General features: G+C 40.2%; 3 protein-coding genes across 3 annotated transcripts; 2 read left to right on the plus strand and 1 right to left on the minus strand.

Annotated features, from left to right (window-relative positions):
* Positions 1 to 5,839: 5,839 nt before the first annotated feature.
* On the minus strand, positions 5,840 to 6,808 carry LOC123030521 (olfactory receptor 10C1-like). Its single transcript, XM_044444534.1, has one exon. It carries the CDS (start codon positions 6,806 to 6,808, stop codon positions 5,840 to 5,842), a length of 969 nt encoding a protein of 322 aa, XP_044300469.1.
* A 6,340-nt stretch (positions 6,809 to 13,148) lies between these two features.
* On the plus strand, positions 13,149 to 14,117 carry LOC123030522 (olfactory receptor 2AP1-like). The gene has a single exon (XM_044444536.1). The coding sequence runs from the start codon at positions 13,149 to 13,151 to the stop codon at positions 14,115 to 14,117; it is 969 nt and encodes a 322-aa protein (XP_044300471.1).
* A 4,168-nt stretch (positions 14,118 to 18,285) lies between these two features.
* Positions 18,286 to 19,247, plus strand: LOC123030523 (olfactory receptor 5V1-like). Its single transcript, XM_044444537.1, is given in 2 exon segments — positions 18,286 to 18,445; positions 18,448 to 19,247. Coding segments are annotated over 2 exon segments (960 nt in total).
* The last annotated feature ends 2,577 nt before the right edge of the window (positions 19,248 to 21,824 follow it).

Consider the following 21,824-nt stretch of genomic DNA (forward strand, 5'->3'; position numbering starts at 1 on the left):
GCTTTGTTTTGTATGTTTTACTGTATTTTATTGTTGTTTTAATATATAATATGTTATGGGTTTTATCATGTTTTATTGTGTTTTTATCTTGTGTTGTGAGCCTTCCAGAGGTGCTGTGGCACAATCGGGTGAGATACAAATGTTTTAAACAAACAAACAAACAAACAAGGGACAAAACTATTCAATGCATTTCTAAGTTTTCTAACATTGGTGAAAGATTATAGCCATGGTTCAGCACAGATGTATGTACTGAAACCCATTAGTTTCAAAATGTTCAAGTCCTCTGGAGCACCTAATGTTAATCTATTTTATGTTTCTTTTGCCCAAGCAGAGCATGGTGGGAACTCTGATGGAAAGCCCTGTGTGTTTCCCTTTGTTTACAAGGGCCGGAAGTTCTATACCTGCACGGATGAATCCACAAAGCCCAGGATGTTCTGGTGCGCTACCACAAGCCACTATGACGAAGACAAAAAGTGGAGCTACTGTGCTGATACCAGTGAGCATGCTTTGGACATCAACTCCTTGATTCAGAGGGTTTGTTTCATACTGCTCGTCCAGAGGGTCATGCAAACCAAAGCAATGAGCAGCAGATAGTCCTATTTTTAAAGAATTAAGGAGTTACTCCTGGTAAAATTCCTGGTCCAATAATAAGCAACAAGACATGGCATAAATGTACAGAGATCTCTTATTTAAGGGATTTCTTCCTTTCCTATGGTTCTGTTGCAATACATTGGCCAAGAACTTGCTTTCAAGTATGACACATGGCGATAAGGGCAGCAAGTAACTGTAGTTATGGAACTCCCTTTCTTTGAAGATCTTTTATATGTTATTCTTTTTGTGCTGTTTCAGTACTTGTTGGAAAGCCCTGCTATGATGCGGATCAGAAAAAGTCTGACTGTGACCCTTCAGGCAAGGACTCTCAGAGAGGAATTGAAAAGGTTAGTGTGGGCACATGGGTACATGACACTAACGGATGGATGAACTGTCAAATTCAATTTCTCATATTTCCCCTTTTTCCCAGTCTTAAATTCATCCCTGCTAAGGATTGGGACTAGATCTAGCAGTCTTGAATTGCCAGAAAAGCCTGGCTCAATGCCCTTGAGAGTTCCCTTCTCAGTGGAATTGACATGTGGATAGGAAGGGAACTGCCAAAGATTCTAGGACTGGTATCCCTAGTTCATAATGGGAAAAGGCACTGCTGGAATCAATGTCCACCTGTGACTTCATTCTTATGCTCCAAGGTTTCCGGACCTTCAGCAAAGAAAGAGCACTTCCCCAATCTGCTCATTCATGTAGGCATGTTCATCTCTGGAAGATGTGAAGCTGCAGACAAATCCCAGCACAAGCCAGAATGAAAGCTGAAGGGGGAATACACCTGACCTGAAGCCTTCATATTCTGAAATGCCTCTCCCCACAATTCTCAGTTCATTCCATAATTCCTTGCAGTTATCTGAGTTTGATAAACATGAGTAGGGAGAGAAGAAAGCACATAATGCTCCCTCAAAGAGTGAAACCAAGATGGTTTGATGACTTGCCTGAGAACAGAAAGTGCTCCCTTAATTCTCAAAATATAATAAATTAAATAATTACTTCACAGTGGCATTCAGATTTTGCCACCCGGGTGCTTCTCTCTGTCTCACAGTGGAGACAACAGTCTCCCCACCAAACACATGGACTCATAAAGTTCAGTGGTGAGGATTTCCTATCATTAAACATGTCCCAGAATTGTGGCTATTATTTTGTACTATCATTTATTGGAGATGAAGAATCAAATAAATACATAAATAAAAGTCCAACACTTGCTTTATCTCATTGTAGATCCTGACTGCTTCATTGCTCTCAGCAGACCAGAAGGAACCATTGGCAAAGGCTAAGAAACATCCAGAAAAAAAGGTCATAATAAATGAGCGGGGGCATTAAAGAGACCCAGAAAAGGCAGCTGAATAACCTGCCTCATTCACCTGGAAGTCTTTTTCTGGTTATCTGTGTGGAACACTTCTTTCTCTACCCGGGGTTTTTCTCACAGATGATCAAACCATGGATTGTTTTCTCAATTCCTGGGCTGTGTGTTTCTCTCCTTTGCTGGTTCTTTCCCTGTACTCCAAATGCCTTTGCAACACTCTAATACTAGCATGTGGAGTGGCTGGTTTTTAAGGTGTGTGTGTTATATTCTTGTCTCTTGTTACAATTTAATAGACCTATACACTGCTGAATATATTTTAAACTATTTCTAGGCAGAACTAACCATGAAAACCTGCAATTATGGGCACACAGATAAGTGCCACCCATGCTTTAAATAACTTAGAACTTGCAAGAACATACCATGGGTTCTCTTTTTGGGCTAAAAGAAAATCTGATTTGTTTTAATTGTATGTGTGTACATGTAAGTTGAGTAGTCATAATCATATTAAACTATAGTGAGTTGTGACTAAGCCAGTCCAATGGGAAATCTTTGAGCTCCATGACCTTCAGTGGAATTTTGTCAAAATTAGTTTTAAGGCCCATGTGTTTTTTGCTATGATAATCTATATATGGATAGGCAAAGCATATAAATGAGTGTTCTTAATGATGTAACAATGTATTCATATACAAAGATAATGAACAAATCAATACTCACTAAGGAGTTGTAGTGCTAAATGTCTGGGAACGTCTTTTGGATTGGCTGAAACCCCTTGCATTCATGAATGACATTTTTTATGATTATTTGTCCAGTTCCTCCAGGATTCTATCTGGTGGCCAAAACCAGAATGGCTGCTGTTGTAATTGTAAGATTGGTCCCAGACCCTGCTGGGACACCCAGGCCTGGGGGTAAAGCTATATGAGAGCAAACTCTTCCCTTCAGCTCTCACCTCAGCAATGCAGGTCTTTCTGCTACCTATGGTCTGGTTCAGCTCTTGCATCTTGCCAGACCTTTACTGCATCTGGTTCCTGCCTGCTTGTATCCTGCCTTGCTGTCTTGCCCCAGCAACACAGTTCTTCCTGTTTGCTGCAGTGCATTTCAGCTCCTGTATCTTACCTGTCCTTTGCTGGATCTGGTTCCTGCCTGCTTGTGTCCTGCCTTGCTGACTTGCCTCAGCAGCAGCACAGGTCACTTGCTTGCTGTTGCACATTCCAAGGCTTGCATCCTACCTGACCTCTGCCTGATCTCGTTCCTGCTTTGTCCTACTTTGCTTAGTCCTGCCTTGACTCACCCTGCCTTGCTACCATACCTTGCTTGCCACATCTTCTCTGCTCCTGAAGGCACTCCTTGCCAGTTCTGCAACTGCAAGGTAACTGTTCCTTGCTCTGTTTTCTTTTTTTTTAAAATAAATATTTCCCCAACATATACAATTATAAAGAAAAAAATACAGTACAAAAGAAAAAAAAATGTAAACATAAACAGAACAAAATAAAGTGAACAAAATAAACAAAATTGTGAAGGGAATTACAAACAAATGCAGTCCATATACTGCAGCCCCCTGAACCAACTCTCTTCATATCTTCCCATGCTCTATGAGAATTTACAAAAATAAAAAAAATATTAATTATTGCATACATGAACAGATTTTCTAAAAAATTCAAATTCTAATGCTTTCCTTTTCCCCTTCCAGACTCTCTTGAACTTTCATTAATCATGCTGAACACAATAAAATTTCTATTTGTCATTAATTCCTCTAATGGTCTTTTATTACTTATTTATTTATTACAAGCATTTATATCCCGTCCTTCCACAGAAGTGCTCAGGACAGCTTTTATTTATATAATTAGTTAGCTTTGCCATCACTGCATATTCTGCTTATCTATTTCCCATTCGTCAATGGTTGAGGGCTCCGGTGATTTCCATTTTGAAGTTATTATGATTCTTGCTGCCATAGTCATATACTTAAATAACTCTGACATATTTTTTAAAAGGGTCTCTGGCACGATATTCAAAAGCATGCTCTTGGGACTCAGGGAAACTTAATTTCAAAGATTTTCTGCATTTCTGCATGTATCTATTTCCAGAATGTTTGTGTTATTTTGCAGGTCCACCACATATGATAGAAGGTCCCATCTACCCTGTTACATTTGCAACATTTTACGTTATAATTCTTATCTACTGCAGCCAGTATAGAGACAGTTCCTGCTGAGGACAAAGCATCATAAACTGAAGCTTTCAGAGACCCAACCAGGACTCAGCTGCAGAATGTCATAGGTATCTGGAAGAAGTCCTCCTTTGAGGAGGGATCTGCTTACAAAGTACCCTTTACTCTTGAGGAACCCTCCTCTGTAACTGATTACTTTTTAGATTAATCGTTCTGGCCTGCCACTCCTCAGTGGCTAGCTGGTTACTCAACCTCTCTCTTAGAGCAATAATTCTCCTTCTCTTTTGAACGTGCAGAAATACGAGCTCAGCAAAGTGCAGTAATTAAATGCACATTTTGCTCCACATGCACTTTTTCTGAATTAAAAAAAAATAGTTCTTTGTTGTATTTTCTCAGGGAAAGAGCAGAATACAGAGGGCTTCTCTAGATGAGGTGGTACTTTACTGTAGCTGGCACTGTACTGAAGCTTTGTCTGATTTCTTTGTGGAAGAATTAGAGTGCCCTTCCCATGGTTCCTCCATGAAGTAGCCTTCCTCTCTGCCTTTCTTATATATTCCATTACAGACCACAAGGTGGTGCTGTAGCATACAGTCAACTTGCAAATAATATAGAGGCACCTTGTCCATTGTAAAACTCCCAGAGCCTATTGCTACCCTTAAGGAAAGAAGGTGGATTCAGACGAAAAAATCCTACAACTGATCCATGTGGAAAATCTTATCTAAGTGGGAAAGATCAAACTTCAGTGCGAGTCAATAAATGGGCAGTTGTCATACAGCAAGGTTCAACTCCCCATCCTTGATGGAATGTTGTATTGTTTTCAGAGCTATATTATATTATATTATATTAATTATATTATATTACATTAATATATAAAATGGTAGGGATGACCCCAGTCATGAAATATTACAAAACAGAGGGTAATATTTTTGAAAATATTTGCCATGGACAGATAAAGGAATTCCAAGTATTAAATAGACAATCTGAGGTATAGGATTTAAGTTTATTAACCATAACCTATTATTAGTCTATCATTAACCTTAGGTTCATTAGCCTACCCCACAAACTTGAGCATGCTCATCTGTGTATTTCTTGCGAAATCTCATTTTAATCAGTGTGTTCAAGTTTAGCTTCATCATTAGAGATGATATCTTGGAGGAGGGCCGTTTCCACTGTCAAAATTGCCAGTTGGCTAATACACCAGGCAACATATTGCCCTCATTGATTAGGTGTTGAAAGATTCTGTAGAACTGGAGAGTTTTCAGTTATTTCACTGTTATGTTTATCGTTTTGCATGTTGTGTTCATGTTCATTCTTTACACTAATCCAGATTACATTGATTAGTCAAGAGGGAAGAGGGACGTTTTTCAAATGAACAGATAAATGTGAAGTGGTTTTATGAGCAGCAACCCAGTGATTCCTCGATCTGGCTAGGACTAGCCAGGTGTGCAGATCCAGTGCTAAGAGTTTCAGACCACAATCTGAAGAACTGCCCTTTACCTTTCATATCCATCTATGGTGGGAGCTGAGGAAGCCACAGTGCTGTCCGACCACTCTTCCTTTTGCCTTTGTAAAGAACTGGTGTCCAGGTGTGTAGCACAGTTGGCTCAGGTGCTCATAGACAGGGCCAGACAAGAAATGAATGGGAGAAACTGTAACTGCCTCATCACCTGTAGCAGAGAACACTGGAAGAAAAACGTGGGCCTCAGATTGCCACTAGTCAACCCTTCCCAAGGTGCATCTGTGCATTAAGATAGTCCGTAGCACACCTTTTCATTTCAGTTGGAGTCCATTATTAGTATTTGAATTGGCACACATTTGTTGATGGCCCTTCTTAGAGACTTGCTCACCTCCTTATTTCTCAAGCTGTAGATCAGAGGATTGACAAGAGGTGTAATGACCATGTAGAAGAGGGAGAAGATTTTGTTCATTCTGTGCAGAGCATCAGTATCTGGGAGCAGGTATGCTGCAATTAATGCTCCATAAAATAGGGTTACTACAGCAAGATGAGAGGAGCAGGTAGAAAAGGCTTTCTTCCTCCCAGTATCGGACGGAATTTGCAGGATGGTGGTGATGATGCAAATGTATGACGCAAGGGTCAGCAGAAATGGGGGCAGTGTTAGCAGAGAGGTGGTTACGAAGCTAGACAAGAGCAGAAGGTGGGCACCGCTGCAGACATGTTGCATCAAAGGCTTGAAATCACAAACGAAATGGTCAATTTCAGATGGGGCACAAAAGCTGAACTGTGACATTGTTAGTACAATGGCAGTGACTATAAAGGAGCCAGTCAGCCAAGAGGCAAGGGCTAACTGGATGCAGCAACGACTGTTCATAAGGGACGTGTAGTGAAGTGGTTTGCACACTGCAAGGTAGCGGTCGTAAGACATCACTGCCAGCAGATAACATTCAGTTGCTGCCAGAAATCCAAAGATCCAGAGCTGCATAACGCAGCAACTAATAGAAATGGTTCTATTCCCTGTTAGAAGGCTGGCCAGCATTCTTGGCAGAATGGTGGAGCTGTAGCAGGTCTCTAAGCAGGACAAGTTTCCCACAAAGAAGTACATGGGGGTGTGAAGGTGCTGGTCAAAAGCCACAAGGGCGATGATGAGGATGTTCCCAGTCATGGTCACAAGGTAGATCAGTAGAAAAATTAGGAAAAGGAAGATCTGCAGATCTTGGCGATCACTGAACCCCAGGAGGAGGAAATGGTTTATGAGTGTTTGGTTTTCTTTTGGGATGCTACTCATGGAAGACATTGGCTAGAAGTCAGGCAGACATAAAAGAGACTTTAGATGAATGTAATTGCAAATGAGATAATCAAAACAAAAGGCAGACTTGTAAAAATGGGACATGTGGATTATGCAAGATGTTTGCCTGGCTTCTGGATCAAGAATGCAAAGCAGATGGACTTAGGAAACATTAATTATGCTTAATGTACAAACACTGAAATCAACTGGACTAAATGGAGTCCAGATTCACTTTCCTATTAACTTTAGGGGATCTGCAAAACCTGGTCTATGACCAGAGCTGGAATCCCAGGCTCAGGAGAACTTGTCCTCCAGCTTTGCTGCTAGAAAGAACTGTGCCGGGCATGGTCCTGAGGTTGCAGGGTAGGGGGGACCTCACTGGATTGTACTGTAGAGCTATCACTCAGTGTGCATGTGTGTGAGAGGAGGAGAAAAACATGCTGGCTTGCTGGCAGATGTATCACCATTACTTAGACCCAAATCATTGAAAAGAACACTGGACCTGAACTTGAAATAACCATTCATTGTGCTTCTAACTGCAACAGAATCTGATAGAAATGAGCTGCCTCCCATCCCCACCAATTTAGTCAGGAAATACATTCCCTTGTGCTGTAGATGGGTCAGATTTTATATATTAGAAAAATACCTAAGGAATGTTTCAGAAATCCATTGAACTATGGCTTGAATCTTGGGCCCTGAGTCTTTCCATAACCACTTTGCAGTAATTGTTAACATCATGAAGTGGCATTAAATCATTCTGTAAACTAAGTTTTGTAAATCTGTAACCTGAAACTGGATCCATCCATTACTTCTTGATGATAAACTGTCTTCCCTGGTAATATTAACTGAGACATTGTTGTCATTACTGTTTACATCAAACTAGGATACTTCAGCAGTTGCTCCTTACCAATGATGGAATTCATCAAACGTCATGGCTATCTTCTGCATGAGTTGGAATTGTTTCCCGCAGAGAAAGTGGCAGAGACTTCCTCTTTCTGTCTGTTTTGCTGTTGCTGAATTGAGCATTCACAAAAGCTTGCATCTCCTAAGTCTGTCATCACTTGCTTGCATGTTTATATATTTTTCAGAAGTGGGCTGGTTTTCCCTTCACTCTATGCAAGTGTGTAAAGGGAACTTTTTTTTGGACAGAGAATCTGAATAACAACTGAAACAAATGTCTGTATCCTTAAAACAGCCTTGTGATAACTGCTATATGGAACAATCAATAATCTACTGGGAACACAAGCCTGTGTGGCTATTAGGAACAGGCAAGGGAATTTTGTAAGCATTTGTTTTCATTATTAAATCCCTTTGAGTATTCTTGTTTCCTTGTGGTATTATTCCTTTTGTCACAGAACTTGTCAATTTTTTTCTCATTTGTATTCCTCTCCTCTCCCTTATTTTTTGTTTTTCCTTTTATTTCTTTTTTTATTAGTAGCATTATTTTTTCATGTCTGAAATAACTGCTCAATAGCTGAAGCTTTCTGGGTGGTTCACAACAGTTCATTGAACAATACAATAAAACATCATTTCTTTCCAAAATACAAACATTTAGAAACAAATTAAAAACAGCCAAATCACCAGATGGTGTAAGATAGAACTGTGAACCACCTAAGCCTTTAACTGAAGAAGTCTACCTTGTATTGTTGACTTGACGTTATCCAAGCTTGTCAAACCCTTTTCAAATGAGTCTGAGTAGTTCACCTGTCAAGGTAGTCTCCAAATGGAGATGTGGAAGAGACAAGCGTCAGTTCACACTTCAGAAAGGCCCCAGGAAGAAAAGATACAGGCAGCATTCTAATGGTGCTTCCAAGCAAACCACCATCTTCCTTGGAAGTTTTTCCACCTCCTCAAGCCTTTAACTATCCCTGCATGTTTTTAAATGCCTCTGCATAGCGGACTATGTTGACCTAGTGCTGAATGAATGACAAGATTGGCACCAGGCAGGCAGGCAGGCAGGCAGGCAGGCAGAGAGAGCATCCCATGGTTGGGAGAGGGTTGCCACTGAGAAGGACCTCCCTCTTGTTGCTTCCCTCCAAACCTCCCATGGATTTGGCACTTGGAGGAAGGCCCTGCATGTTGACCGTAGTGTGGCTGGAAGTGTGGGTGGAAGATGTACTCCACCATACTGATTTCAATAGATGACTCGGGAGCTTTGCCTTGCCTATAATTCCACTGTTTTCTATCCAAGCAGGATAGAATTTTTAAATCTTGCACTATTCATGATAAGAGCATCCCTTTGGTTGGATGAAACTCTTAGGGTTACTTTCCTTCCTATTGAATTTAAAAAAAACTAAGTTCTTTCCATCCTTATTGTAAAGAAATATATACATTTTGGCAAATGATTATAAAAATGATCAGGAATGAAACTCTGACCCATCTTTACTGACCAAATTCAATAGGTGTAGCTATTAGCAGCATGAAGAGGACTATGTTGTACCTGCCCACCACATTAAAGATGGGAAGCCCATCAGAAGAAGCAAAGGCAGCCCTAATTCTGCACCAAGTACAAGGTGATGTTGACATATAAAGCTGTAAGCAGCTTGGAAGCAGGATTCTTCCATATCAGGTTTCCCATTCCCTGAGATCTACAGCTAGGGTTCTCCTAGTTGTTCCCCCTCTTGTGCATGTACCTCTGATTGCAGCCAGAAGGGCCTTTGCTGTTACGATGCCCACCTTTTGAATGCCCTCCTCCTTGCAGTGCACTGGGTGCCAGCTTTGCAATATGAACTAGGTGCTTGCTGATTTGATTATCTAGCTTAGTAAATGTTTTGTTTAATCACAACATTGTATTTTATTTTAATCCCTGCTATATGAGACTTTGTACACCAATCTGTCATTTGGCAAGGAAGAGTACCATATAAATATCGTAAATAAATACATAATGGAGCACACTTGACTGAATCTAAACATTCACATTATGAGCATCAGCATAGCATTTATGTATAACCCTCTTCCATAAGTGTTCCAAGTAATCTTGGTTCCAGTACAAACAAAGGTAGAAGAAGTGAGGGAGGGATATGTCTTCATATCTGATGCACCAACACAACTAGCTTTTGTGCAGTTCTGAGGCCAATGCTTTTAGACACTTGATCCCTCGTCATGGAAGTAGAGGAGAGCTGTATTTCTGCAAATAGCAATGAAAGTAACCTGTTGATCCATCTCTTCTGGTATGCGAGCTTCAGTCATTGGAAGCCAACACTGAATTCTAATTGATTTTTTTGCAGTCTTCAATCATCCACAGGTATTGAGAGACAGCAAGAGAGAGAAATCTAATGATTTCCCCCAGAGTCATACATCTACCTGCTCTGCTTAAACTCTAGAACAAAGCTCGTTAGTAGCTTGCTGTTGTGGCCTTAAGAAACCTACAATACAATATATGCCAGAGGAGACTATGAGTTCCCTGTGGAAAAGAGAGAGGCACTGAAATAGAGGAAAAGAAGCACTGTGATGAGACATACATGGTAGAAAATAGGTGAAACTGCAAAAGTGCCTTTCTTTCATTTGAAGAAAGAATGGTAGTCCTAAAGAAGATGGGTGAAAAGAATAGAGGCTGGGTCCAGAAAAGAGGCAGAGCACATGAGGTAGATGGTCTTGTAACATCACAAAGCCACTTTACAATATACGGATTTTTTTAAGAAGTTGGGGTTTCAGTTTAGAAACCAGAATTGGCGGGGTGGTGGTGGAGTGGATTGTTAATGCATGCTTCACTTACTTGTATGGCTCCCAGATTAAAGCCAGTCTCGAAAGGAGTCAGCAAATGGATGGGGTCATGCAAAAGGAGGTCCAATCTGGGGTTGTGGCTGGAGTACTGGACTTAGATTAGGGAAACCAGAATTCAAATGTCCACTCAAATGCAAAATTTAGAGGATAAACTTGGGCCAGGCATGACATCTCAGTCTAGCCGATTTCATAAGATTGTTAAAAGGGCAAAGCACGGAGGTGGTGGTGATGGTGAGACCATGCACGGATGGTGCTCTGAGCTTCTCTGAGGAAGGATGGGATAATACTAAAATATTGCCATGTTCATTCTGAATATGATCATTTTGTCTGCTCAGGAGATCTAGCCACTATACAGCAGAACCAGAGGTAGGTGACTTGATTGTGAAGACCCAAGTCCGAAAATGTGATGCAATATTATTTTGGGCATAGGAAAAAGAGTCTGCATTTCACAAGTTTATCCCTTGCATAAGTTTATCCCTTAGATGTATATGCATGTATTTGCAATGCTGTGTATGTTGAGACAGAAACACATCCTGCAATTCCTAGCATTTCACAGCCAGTCACTTTCCAAGTCCTCTGAAATATAGAGATGAACAGATAAGGCAGGTTGAGCTCTCCAGTGCCTGGGAGCTGCAGCTGGCAAATCCTACTTTCCAGAATGGATAAGTAAGCCTTTAAAATACAGAATTGCTAGAGCTTTATATCTGTTTCCACACACAGGAGAGTGTTCACGCTCCCTTATTTCAGCCATTTGCGCTGGCGTGACTAAACGAACAATGGAGTACCATCTTGATTAACAAATGTCTGATGGTGCAGAATAGCTGTAATGAAGTCTGTTGAATGGGAGCTTCTTATTGCAATTTGTATAGAGTCCACAAAGAAAACATGATTCTTCCTGTATTAAGAACTTTTCTGGGATTGTCTCCAGAAGAGCTGTAATGTTTTAGGTCCCAGATTTTTTGATTTTTTGGTATTGCAATGTAAATTAGGGATAATTCTGTTGCATCCATTTTAAAATGTACTGTTTTTGTTTAATTATTCTTAATTAGTTGTACCTTTTGCATAAAAAACTTACATTCATCTGTGATTGCAATAAACCATTAATTTATTCACTTTCCAAGAAGTCTTAAGTATGAGGACTTTGGGAACATTCCCTCTACCACACACACCAGGCTAGAGTCAGTTTTAAAGCCTCTCATGTCCTATGTATGTGAACTGTTGTCATTAATGCAGGATGCAAAGCAGATCCCTTGATGTATTTATTACATTTCTATAGTGCCTCATAGCTGTAAGTGTTTGTAATCTTAATGTGCATGCTGCTAACATAGGTCCCCCCTTTTTAAAGGACTAAGATGATGCTCTACTCTTTTTCCCTTCTCCTTTGTTGTTTTTCTGAATCTTTGAATATGTTCCAAGAATGTAACACAGAAGATCTGGGTTCTGGCTCCCCCTTATCCTGGTGCTCATTGGATGACTAGATGAGCTGCTGATTCTCAGCCTAATGTACCTCTCAGGGTTGTTGTGAGGATAAACGGGAAGGGAGGGGGTTAGGTAAGCTGTCTTGCATTCTGTGCAAGAGGGAAAAAAGTGGGATATAAATGTAATAAATACAATTAAAATGTGTACAACATTTAGGTCAGGTTCCAAAGAACTGTGGAATTGGTTTTGCAAGCTTAAGCATCTCAAATCATGAAGATCTTCCTTTATTTCTGCATTACTATTTCCCTTTCCCCTTATTATTTATTAATATTACTATATGTGGGTTGGATCTATGCTACATTTCAGAACTTAATTACCATTTATGTAGATGGAGCCTAACTGCAGCTTGCTTAGTGTAGATCCCACTCTATACTATATATTTAGCAATATAGAATAATAAAAAAGAGTGGATGAATGAGTGATGTGAATTAATTTTCTCTCCAAGGACTACTACTACTATTGCAATTCTGAGAAGTAAAACTGATGAGCACAGTTACAATAAAGTCCTGCAGCCATCAATTCAGATGTAAGTTCCACTGAATTCACTAGGGCTTACTTCTAAGTGAGCATAGGATAGCAGCCTTACATTTCTTTCCATTGCATATCTTTGTATTAATCCATCTTTGCAATGGGGTTCTTAGGAGGACTGGGCATCATATGGATTTGTAGTCAACATAAAATATGAATTGGGTGGGGATAAGGCTTTTTTCCATAGACACTTATGATTTTAGCTGAATATGTGAACTTTGTCCTTGAAATGTAAGATCCAATCAATGATAGTTAATAGGTGATGGCTGTTTTCCAAAATACATCATCACTCATTACAGATCACTGAGTGATAAACATCTTCTGCAAATTCTTCAGAAAATGTGGATCTAGAGACACTTGATCAGTCTCGATCTATTCATTCTTTCTAGAATGGAAATCCTGTAATTTGCTCAAACTATCCAATATTGTTTCTCTGTGTTGGAAAACTGCTTTCCATGTGGCTTTCTCCACTTCTGTCTTGATTAGTATCTGCTTTATCCCTGCAATTAAAAACATACTTGTAGAAAAAAAAAATGAAAAGAACTACACAAATCATTTCCACCGAGTTAAAGATACATCTATTTGATCTTTGCAGGCATGAATTTATATAATGGCACAGTCCAAACTGGAAAACCAGACAGTGCTCACTGAATTCATTCTGCTGGGGTTTGGCAATCTGGGAGATCAGTGGTCCCTTCTCTTCTTTCTCTTCTCAGTGATCTACATTGTGACCATGGCTGGAAATATCCTCATCATTGCCCTGGTGGTGGTTGATTGCCACCTTCACACCCCCATGTACTTCTTTCTGGGTAACTTGTCCTGCCTGGAAACTTGCTACAGCTCCAACATCCTTCCCTTGATGCTGGCTAATTTTTTCAATGGGGGGCAAAGGGTGATTTCTGTAACTGGCTGCATGATACAGTATTACTTTTTTGGCTTCCTGGCTGCTTCTGAATGTTATCTCCTAGCTGCAATGTCCTATGATAGGTATGTAGCAATATGTAAACCGTTGTTCTACACAACTCTCATGAATAGCAAGGTTTGCTTCCAGCTAGTGGCTTGCTCTTGGATAAGTGGTTCATTGGCTATTAACATAACTATATATTTAATGCACCAATTAAAGTTCTGTGGCTCAGGAGAAATCAACCATTTCTTTTGTGATTTCAATCCAATATTAAAGCTGTCATGCAGTGACACACAAATAATCAAACCATTAACAGCCTTCTTAGCAGCCGTGTGCTCCTTGCCTCCGTTTTTGTTGACCTTGGCATCTTATATCTACATCATATCTACAATTGTGAGAATCCCATCCATCAGCGGGAGGCAAAAGGCCTTCTCAACCTGCTCCTCACACCTCATCGTTGTGTCCATTTTCTACAGCACAATAATGATTGTCTACATTTTGCCCAAAACAGATACACTGCAAGACCTCAACAAAGTCTTCTCCCTTTTCTATACAGTCCTGACACCTTTGTTCAATCCTCTGATATACAGCCTTAGAAACAGGGAGGTGAAGGTGGTCTTCAGAAAAGCTGTCACTAAATTTTGTGCATCCAAAAGAATACAGAGCTTTAAGTGAATCTGCTTGCACCCTGAAATGCTGGCTTTTGTTTTTTTTTAATTCTGCAAGGATTGTCATTTCTCTTTGGATAGGAATGAAGATTCTTTACTTACTTGCAGTTTCCAAATATATATTTGTTTTGCTTTTTGTTTTCATCCTGTTATTTCATATATTTTTGTTTTACAAATAAATTGCATAAACTAGAGATGAGCCAAGTGGTTGGCTCTTTCTATTTTATATTGATTTTCATATTTTGAGAAATAGAAAGTTTTCTTTCATTTTTAAAGGTTTGTAAATTATATGAACTTTGTTTAGCGTGTGTGCATGGTCCGAGCTGGGCAGCCAAATGTGTTTATTCATATATGCCATATTTAAATGTCAAGTGGTAAGTAGGGCTTCTTTGCTTTTTTGCATGAGATGGAGTGAGGAGGGCAGAATAACCCCATGATAATCCTTGATTGGGTTCAGACAAAACAGATAACCACACTCAAGGGCAGAATGTGGTTTAATGTGGATTGTTGTTGAACCACGGGTTATTGTTGAAACATTGGTATCATCTTGTCTGAACCCAGCTGTGTTAGGAAACTATGGTGTATTAACCAGGAAAATTATGAAGAGAAATCAGTGTTAGGTAATGAGTTGTGAGCTGTGGCTGTTTGTGGCTAACTATCATGGGTTATTTTTTTTTAGCACAACTGGGTTCAGATATATAATGATTTATATTTCAGTAGCAAACCATGGCTCACTAACAACACACACTTAACCCATGTGCAACCCTTGAAAAATGGTTTTCCTGTTGTGTGAATCCAGTCCTTACTTTAGTATGTTTCATCATTTAATGTACATTTCAGAACTGAACGTAGACATGAATGCATTCCATGGTTCTGATCCATGCATTTCCAGGCTTGAATACAATTCACAGGAAAAAAAAACCTTGAAAAAACCATGTATATTTAAAATAGAGGTATACTTTTGAAAAACATGCTCAGACACACTTGAATCAATGGGAGAAAATGTGTACTTTTCAAAAATGCACAAAATTTTGTATACCTTGGCTCAGTCATCAATTCAAAAGGAGACTATAGCCAAGAAATTCAAAGAAGACTGAGACTTAGAAAGGCAGCAATGAAAGTACTAGAAAAGATCGTCAAATATAAGGATATTTCACTACAGACCAAGTCCAAATTCATTCAGACAATGGTATTCCTAGCCACAATGTATGGATGTGAAAGCTGGACAGTGAAGAAAGCTGACAGGAAGGAAATGCATGTGTTCCAAACATGGTGCTGGAGAAGAGCTTTGGACTGTCAGGAAGACTGAATGTGAGGGTCCTTGATCTAATCAATCCAGAGCTTTCCCTAGAAGCAAAAATGACAAAACTGAGGGTGTCATACTTCAGACACATCATGAGGAGTCAAGACTCACTGGAGAAGACAATCATGCCAGGAGAAGTTGAAGGCAGACCAGATATGAGATACATCAACTCCCTGAAGGAAGCCACAGCCTTGAGTTTGGAATAGCTAGCAGGCCTGTCATGGATAAGACATTTTGGAGGGCTTTCATTTGTAGGGCTGCCATAAGTTGGAGACAACTTGACAACACACAACAATGTATAAAACATGCACAGAAATAGGAATATATTTTCATGCAAAATAGAAAAAACTTGCAATCTGATACAGTTATGAGGTGGAACAAGCTTTGAGGGTTAGGGGCAGGGGCAGGGTTATAAAAGAGGGTTTGCCTCTTTTACAGATTTGCAAATCCTATTGAGGTAGCTCTCACCTGACTTTTACAAGATTACAAATAGTTACTTGAGCATGGGGGTGGTTTCATTCCCCTCACTGGTGCTCATCATTTCATGAAAAAATAGCTCTTCAGCACTGCTTTATGTATGAGTGGGGCAGTCTTGTTAATAAACGCATGGGACTCCACCACCAGATCTTGTTTGGCTGCAAATCACTAACATAAAGCACTGCTCATAGGCTTTTTATATCAGTAGAAAGACTCAGAGTCTTCCTCTACATGTCCAGAGAAAGTCTGAAGGCTTCCCAAAGCTCTAGGCACTCCTCGTCCCTGCCTCTGGTGTGCCTGGCAGCTCCCCTCACCCACACATTTATGTAGCATGCCTAAGAAAGTACATGCCAGTGTAGCCCCCGGGTTGAATCTCTCAATGGCTTCCATCAGTTCCACATGGTTTCCTTCCATGAGTACACCTCCTGAACAAAGGTTGAGTAGGAACATTTCTGACACTCCCTTCTTAAAAGCAGCGGTAGAGAGCCCCAGACCGGATCTGGAGAGCAGCCCTGGGAAGAGAAGTTAACCCTTTCCCTTGCCATTTCCTGATGTAATTTGCCTCCCCCAGTTGCTATTAGTTGTGGTAATGGTGGGGGTACAGGTACGATCAATGGTCTCCCAAGGTTTTTCATAGTATCATGCATTTTTGCAGTTTTAATCTTTGTAAACTTTCCAGAGAGCTTTGGCTGTTGAGTGATAATAAAATGAAATTAAATATACTGTTTGGCCTATAGTAGTTGTTTGTGCCTGCATTATCCCCTGTCCATCTAGGGCTACAAGCTATTAATAGGTGAACCTTACTCAAGATGAAGTACTTCCCAGGTTCTTTCTTTCCAAAAGAAGCAATGTAAGCAAAGACTTAGGCTCCCATTGAAATCCAAGTGGATTTTAAAATAATCCACTTTGACTGGCACATGCCCAATTAACTTTAAAAGTGTCTTCCTACAGAGTAAATTACATTGGAAATAAAATTTAAAACATTCTTTTATTTTTTCTTGCTACTCTTAAATTACTATAGTGCGTTTCAAGGTAGCTTTAATTTCATGGAGATTTAAAATAGTTTGCAGTTACCCCTGTGCATAGATATCAAGGGAGGGTTTGACTTCCTGCAGGAAAAAAAAGAATCAATAAGATGAGTTATATATTTCTCTTGCAGGATAAATATGAAATAAAGGTGCTGTGCCTGTGTAGATACAATAGATGCAATAAAGATTCATGCTGAGTACTTGGAGCAGTTTGTTCATATAAACAGCCAGATGCTGGAATAAAGATCCTGGGATATTTGAAGCCCTTTGAGTTCAGGAAAAAGAGGAAGAAGCGCATGCTGAACTTTCTCATTCACTTATCTCATACAGAGACTTAGCTGCTCCTGCTGACAGAACTCACAACTCTCAACACTGTTCATTGTAGGGTAGACATCAGAAGGTAAGCCAACCTTTTCATACACATTTTCAGAACTGGAAGAAGCAGGGCCTGTGTCTTCCCACCACAAAATGCTTGATATTGCAATTCATATGGAACTTTTTATCAAGAGATGTTAACAAAACAAGCAGGAACTGTAACAAGATGTTGCAATTTCAGGCATTTATGATCAGGATTCTAGCCAGTGAGCCATGCTTTTTTCCATGAGACTCCTATCCATTCCCACCTGGAATAATCAGTAGGCATTCCATGGGCCCTGAACATGCCCATCCTTTAGCATCTCTTTGGGCCCCCTTTCCCTACTTCTCCAGTCCTTGGGTTATCTTAAGTTATGTCTTGGAAATGGTACCAGTTTAGCTACATAAGGATGGACAATTAAGGAATGCATTGATCATTAGTAAATGTTGATCATTGGAAAAAATGCAGACAGGAACCAAAACAGTGACCAAAACCAATGCTCTATCCAGGACCTTTCTATAACTCTGCAGCCAAGGGATCTAATAATAATTTAAATAATCCCTTCCTTCTTTTCCTTAGTCACAGTATGCAACTAGTGCTGATTTGCACTCTGCCCCCAAGTATCAGACCCTGGAACAATTCTCCTCCTTGTAACTCCCTTCCAGGGTAACTAAAAAGTTACATGGGAGGTGGTTTCCTGTGTTGAGCCATGTTGGACCAAGAATATGCTGGACATGTTAAATATATGAAATTAAAATGGATAGGGGGATTCCTTTACAGATTTGCATTGTTTTAGAGCCATTGGATCTCCAGTGGAATTAAGACCTGTGCAATTTTAGGCTGTGCACTAGAAAAAAGGGCATCGAACAGGCAAGTTCATGTAAGGTTGCAAATTGCCCATGAAATAATTTGAGCCAGTCATCTAGTCTCAAGTTATTGTCCAACCACCAAAGTAAAGTTGATTATAAATGGGTACTTGTATTCTTTTTCCAGTGTGCTAGATCATATTCATATGTCTCTCTGGGAAAAGCAAAATGGAGAAAATCAAACCATGATCATGGAATTCATTCTTCTGGCATTCAGGGGCAGTCAAGATTTACAGATTCCTCTTCTGTTGCTGTTTTCAGTGATTTACATTGTGACCATCAGTGGAAACCTTCTCATCGTTCTGCTTTTGTGGCTGATAAGCACCTCCACAGACCCATGTATTACTTTCTGGGCAATCTATCTTGCCTGGAGACCATCTACAGCTCAACCATCCTGCCCAGGATGCTGTACAGTCTCTCGACAGGAGATAGATCTATTTCATTAACTGGTTGCATCACACAGTTTTACATTTTTGGCATATTGGTTGCCACAGAGTGTTTCCTCCTGGCTGCAATGTCCTATGATCGTTATCTTGCCATATGCAAGCCATTGCGCTATGCTACCTATACGAATGAGGGATTGTTTGTCCAGCTGGCAGCTGGATCCTGGGTGGCTGGGAGCTTGGCCATCACCATAACATCATCTTTAATGTCACAGTTGGTCTTTTGTGGCACAAACGAGATTTACCACTTCTTTTGTGATCTTGACCCAGTGATAAATCTGTCCTGCAGTGACACCAGAATCATAGATGCCTTGGTTTTTATGCTGTCATCACTGTGTGCCTTTCCACCTTTCCTCTTGACCTTGGTATCCTGTGTTTGCATCATCACCTCTGTCCTGAGAATTTCATCAACCTCTGGAAGGCAGCAAGTTTTCTCTACCTGTTCCTGTCACCTCATAGTGGTGACCATGTTTTATGGAACCCTGGTTATCGTCTATGTCCTACCAAAATCAAGGCCCCTGAAAGACCTAAATAAAGTCTTTTCTTTTTTGTATACCATATTAACTCCTCTTGTCAACCCTCTCATATACAGCCTAAGAAACAAAGATGTGAATGAGGCTGTGAAGAATGTTGCCAGAAAGCCTGCAGTTCCTACAAGGAGCTAGCACACAGCACAGTTACTTGGACAATATGACTTACGTATTTGGGGAATGTCTATCTCAACTGTTTGCCTAAAGATTCCAAGCTGATGGCAATAGGGGAGCATAATCTATCCTGCCCCTCGCATGTGCAGTCCAACAACTAGGACCAGGAAGTACAAGATGGTTTGATCCTTTAAGACCAGGAAGATGTTGGCCCTTTGCAGGCATGACCCCTCATTTCTCAGGCAGCTTATGAAATAAAAGAATAGCTACCAATCAACGTGGTCTGTATACTGAACTTGAGATAACACATAATTCCCCTTTTCTCCACCATTGAGGTGGCTAATTCTGCACTGCCAAAAAAGGAGGGGAGCATCACCTGCAAAGGAAGATGCCAATTAGTATGGGCATCTGCATATAGACTTATGCTTGGAAGGAAGTAGTATGACTTAAATAGAGATGCAATACTTGAATTTCACCATACTGGGGAAGGGTGACTTCTCTGCCTCCTCTCCCTTTTTATATTTATCTTTAAACATGTACTTGACAGCCTTTCAAATACAGACATAATCTATGTAAACTAGGATATGTGATCACCCTACCCATCTTTGAATTCTAAGAATATTTGGAAAGAGTGATTTATGCAGGACCAAAAAAATCTGGCCAGAGGCCAGCAAGAAATAAAGATATTGTAGGAAGAATTGTTGGAAAATGTAATTGTGGGTGGACAGTTTTTATTTGCATCTGTGTGGGCGGGAAAGGGATTTTAAAGGGATATGAGCATGTAGCTAGATAAATATCTCATTATTTATTTATTTAAAACATTTTTATGCTGCCCCCATCGCAACAAAGCCTCAGGGCAGCTCACAACAAAAACAAAATACATAAATATAACAATTGTACAAATAAAAGTATTAAAACCCTTTGTAGTGTAGGTGTAGTGATGAAAAGATTTGCTTCAGCATATGTGGCCATATACAGTGAAGATGCATGAGAGTTTAGCTAGCTTAGTGGTTCCAATCTTTCAACGTCTTTCTAAAGTATGGAGTAAGTAAAGGCCTTTTGTAACTTTGCAGCTCTAGATCCTTGTAATTATTTACATGGAGAGATTGGCTTCATCCAGTTTGTCTGGACAATCAATTGGGCTTTTTGCCCTGATTCAGTGCTACAGCATAAGCTTTGCATGAAGAAGGTATAAGTTTAATCCCTACCATCTTCAGCTGAAGGAATCAGGTGGTAGGTGACCTCTTGGCCAGAGGACTTCAGACCTTGGAAGCTGGCACCACTCCAGGCAGGTAATATTGAACAATACTCTGACTGGAAACAAAAGGAGTTTTCTCTGAATGTGGACATCAAACACCAACAATTCTAGGAGTTTCTCAAACACTAGAATGCTTGGAAGCTGTGCCACCAAACAGGTCAGGTGCTATGCCATATTCTTTACAGGAAGGTGACACTGCAGACCATCAGGATGTATTGCCTGAAAAAGGCTTTACATGGCTGAGCTAATCCAGAGAAGCATTGAATTTTAAACAACACAGGGAATCCCATGAGACATGAAGCAACATAGAGCTCTCCTGTGAGTTTAGGAAGGTGGTTGCATCAGTAGTGTTCTTCAGACAGTCAGAAAACCAGCACTTACTCTTCCAATATCACTTCTTTTAAATGCTCATGAGACAGCTTTCGCAGGGACAGCTAGAAACACTTCCCTGCTCAGATTCGTTTTTCATCAAGACTTTGAAGAAAACCAGTCGTCTCTGAACATAACGACAATTTGCTGCAGGTAAGTTCTAACTTCAGTCCCTGCTCTTCTTTGGCAGGGCTATCCCATCTTTCAAAACCTTTCATTGGCATCAAAGCACCCCACCTCATCCCTTTAAGGATTTTTGGACAAATGACAGTAGGAAAAATTGAGTATATGCTCAGCCAAATGTTTTAATATCATGATACCATGGTCTTCTGCCATACCCTAGTTTTAAAGGCTGAGGACATTTTGGCAGAGTATTCTGTGCTGTTTTTTAGAGTAGATAAATATTTGCATATGGCAGATGATGCAGGGCATGCTCCATTCTGCTCATTTAATCTTCAGGGCTGATATCATTTGATCCATGAACTTGACCATTAAATTGATCTTGAGCTACAAAACAATGCTTCTTCACACACTGTGCCTGATGCACTTACCCAATTCACTATCCTAAGTCAGTTGACAAGAACTAGATATAGCAACTTATATGGCACCTATTCAGATAGCTTTGAAGGTAGGAGAGACAAATTCATGAAGAAAACAACTATCAGTAGCAATCAGTAGACAGATCTGCCAGTAGTACAATGAAGGCAAAACAGAGATTCTGTCTTTGTGAGCCAGCATATATTTTCATAGTGTGCAAGCAGTGATGCTAGGCTGTGGCCATTAGTCCCTGCCTATTGGATTTATCTGGCTGGCTTTGCTGGGAACAGAATACTGGACCTGGACTTTTGGAATAATCCAGCAAGTCCATTCTGATGTTTTTTCCCATTAGGAACATAGGAAGATCCATGCTAGATCAGACGAAGGACTCATCTAGTTCATCTAGTCTGTTCACACAGAGGCCAACTGACTGT

Source organism: Varanus komodoensis, unplaced genomic scaffold (genome assembly GCF_004798865.1).
Source record: "Varanus komodoensis strain SLA01 unplaced genomic scaffold, ASM479886v1 scaffold45, whole genome shotgun sequence".
In the NCBI taxonomy this organism is placed as follows: Eukaryota; Metazoa; Chordata; class Lepidosauria; order Squamata; family Varanidae; genus Varanus; species Varanus komodoensis.